Source organism: Phoenix dactylifera, chromosome 11 (assembly GCF_009389715.1).
Source record: "Phoenix dactylifera cultivar Barhee BC4 chromosome 11, palm_55x_up_171113_PBpolish2nd_filt_p, whole genome shotgun sequence".
NCBI classification, from domain to species: domain Eukaryota; kingdom Viridiplantae; phylum Streptophyta; class Magnoliopsida; order Arecales; family Arecaceae; genus Phoenix; species Phoenix dactylifera.
In genome coordinates, this window is record NC_052402.1 from 12,867,592 (window position 1) to 12,870,561 (window position 2,970).

The following is a 2,970-nucleotide window of genomic DNA, read 5'->3' on the forward strand; positions in this document are numbered from 1 at the left end:
AGGTTGATCTTATATTCCAGTGGAATATATAGGTTTCTTTTGCACTACTGCAACTTTTTGCTGAGTATTATAAAGAATAATATCCATAGTTTTAAATTCAGGAGACATGAACTCTGTAATAGATAATCCAATTAGTTTCCTCCTATCATTATTTTCCTAACTTTAACTTGAGCTGAATGATGAAGGCACTAACCATACTAGAGAACTCTGTTTGTTATGGTATACTTCATGCATTTGCACAAAAATTCCACAGTTTATGAAGTAGAGTACAATTTCAGTGAATTTTACATGAAACTTAGACCAAATAAAACATCAGCAAAATTTATGTGCATCTCTGACATTCTTTCCACTGTAAAATTACAAACCAGGTCAGAGAGGTGAAAGAGGGAGGGAAAAAAAAGGAAAGCAAGAGGAAACAATTTTTTTAAAAAAAGGGATGGTGCTAAAATGGTCCTTGACCATAATTCAAATAAATTGACCCGCTTGTGCGAGATATTTGAGGGTCAAGTCAAGCATGGTTAGTGAGGAACCCTGAGAGGCAGGGGAAGAGCTTCATTGGGTGGCATTGGAATTGTCTCGAACTTGCAATCTACTGAGAATACTTGGGCAGCATTTTTGCGATCGACGGCGATCAACCTGTTGATGAGCTGCAGGAGGATCCTTTCAAGCTCCTCACCATTGCTCCATTCATGGATTTCAGCCTTGAACTGCTGAGGGTTGTCACAGATGAGCTGCCACAGAGGGTATTCCTTCCTCGGCATCACATAGTCTTCTTCACTTAGCCTGAGAGAAGGGCAGTAGTCTCCCTTCCCGTCACCCAAGTAGATGAATCGCTTCTTTCCGTCTACAGAGGCTTGTGCTTGGATTCGCTCGATGATCTTACCCTGTATTTGGCGAAATCAAGGATTGGATTGAGAGCCAAAGTAATAAGAGAATCAAGACTCATAGAAGGGCTATAGCAACTCAAGACACTGTTACTTTCCGTTGCAACCATGGTTCCTAATTATCTTGCTTTTAGCCGGGTGGTAAATTTGTTATTACAATGTTTTAGAGGTCTACATCAATGCTTTGCCATGGATTTGTCTAAGATATATTCTGTATTCTTTGCTCAAGGAAGTGATTAAAATCTCTTTTGACCTCCAAAGTTCAAACCAAATTGATCTACTCTCTATCTCTTTTTTCTGAAGCATTATGGAAGGGAGGAAAGAAAAAAGTTACAACTTAAATAACAAGAAAATTGTAGATTTTTTGGAAACATTGATGAAGTTATGGCTTGAAAAGGCACTAAATTGACATGGTTTAACCTCTATCTTCAATTCTTCATGGTCAGAGAATATTTACCATAAGCAACCATTGGATTCCACCTTGCATCATTGGATGACACAAAACACCATAGTGAACAAATAATTAAAGATTTCTTACAAAAATAGTTACCTTGCACATGTTTGGAGGACAGAGGCTGCAGCCATGGGAAGAGGTAGAGAAGTCATGGTAAGGGAAGATCCTAAGCCTCCCCTCCTCATCCACATAGCTTGGATTGGTATTAACCTCTGAGAAATACTCAAGAAGCCCATGGTGTTTGAGGATTGTCTCTATGAAGAAGAGGTTGGCATCACTCACCACCCTCAGCTCGCACCTAAACCAAAGAAGAACCACCCATCAGCACAAGAAATGCGTAAACAACGGATGAGTCGCAACCATGGGCCATGGCAAAAGAAACAAGAAAGCGTACCCATGAGCGTAAGCCGATTTGATGGCCGCGATGACATGAGGATCCAATGGAGCCTTCTTCAGGCAGTCTGCGATCTCCTCGACGGTCTTTCCCTGCGAATGCAGCTCCTTCATCATCCTATCCTGAAAGAGTTATAAAAGACAACAATATGCACTGAGAACTGAGCTGGATAGGATTTGTAATGGAGAAGAAAGCAACGGGTGGGATGCGGTATCGATGCACAAACCATGAGAGAATTCCACGGCATGGTCGGGAGGAGGCGCTCGAAGAGCTCGGTGGCGCCGAGCTGGTCGACGACCCAGTTATCGCTGTCGCAGTCTATGATCGTCTTGTCGAAGTCGAACACCACGATGATCCCCGCCATCGAATCTTTCGCAACTCCTCTTGGAATAGCAATTCTATTCTGTGAGAATTTTGAGGATGCAATGGCTTGGAAAGAGGGGGGGTATATATAGGGAGCAGGGGGTGCCAGAGGAATAATATGTGACACGTGGTGATGGGAAATGGGAGTAGCTGCGGACTCAGGTTTTCTTTTGCCGTTGTTTGGTTTTCTTCTTCTTCTTTTTTTATCCCTGAGGATTTATTCTACAGTGGGTGGAATAGCCACCACTAGGCGCGGTTCCGAGAAGAATCGGGGAGGATAGGATGGGAATATTCGGGGGAGCACCGAAACTTTGGTGGGAACGCGTGGACCGCACGCCGCCGTCGCGCAATCTCAATGGTTTGGAGCCTTCGGGAGGAGGGAATATTCGGGATAGGAGCAGCCGGATCTCCGCGCCCGCCTTATACTCCGTGGCTTACCTTTCTTGAACGATGGAGTCCAGAAGGATTGACCCCGGCGTTCCTTCTTGGTCTTATGACGACTGCTCCTGATGTTTTGGGCAGGTAGCCAGGGCCTATTTTTAATTATTGTCATTAAAATATATTTTTTTCCTTCTTATCATCTATTTTTTCCTTCATCTTTTATTTTTTTCATTTTTCTTCAATTCCTTTCTTTCCTTTTTTTTTCTCATTCTTTCTTACCTATTTTTATTTTTTTCTTCTTTCTTCTCTCGTTCTTGTTTTTTATGCGGATTAGTTTTGAAATCTTAACCACCTCCTAATCTTGTTTACCAAGAGACAGAATGGATGAACATGTATGTAATTGTTCGTAATTCTTGTATTGTTCATATTTGTATTTACTTAGATGAGTATCCATAATTTTATAAATAATTTTGATATTTATTTTTTATTTACAA

General features: G+C 41.5%; 1 protein-coding gene across 1 annotated transcript; it reads right to left on the reverse strand.

Moving 5' to 3' along the window:
- Nucleotides 1-214: 214 nt before the first annotated feature.
- LOC103699233 (inorganic pyrophosphatase 2-like) lies at nt 215-2,164 on the reverse strand. Its single transcript, XM_008781278.4, has 4 exons — nt 1,959-2,164; nt 1,733-1,854; nt 1,435-1,636; nt 215-884 (listed from the first exon to the last, which is right to left on the reverse strand). The coding sequence occupies exons 1-4, from the start codon at nt 2,094-2,096 to the stop codon at nt 519-521; spliced, it is 828 nt and encodes a 275-aa protein (XP_008779500.3). The 5' UTR covers nt 2,097-2,164; the 3' UTR covers nt 215-518.
- Between the last annotated feature and the right edge of the window lie 806 nt (nt 2,165-2,970).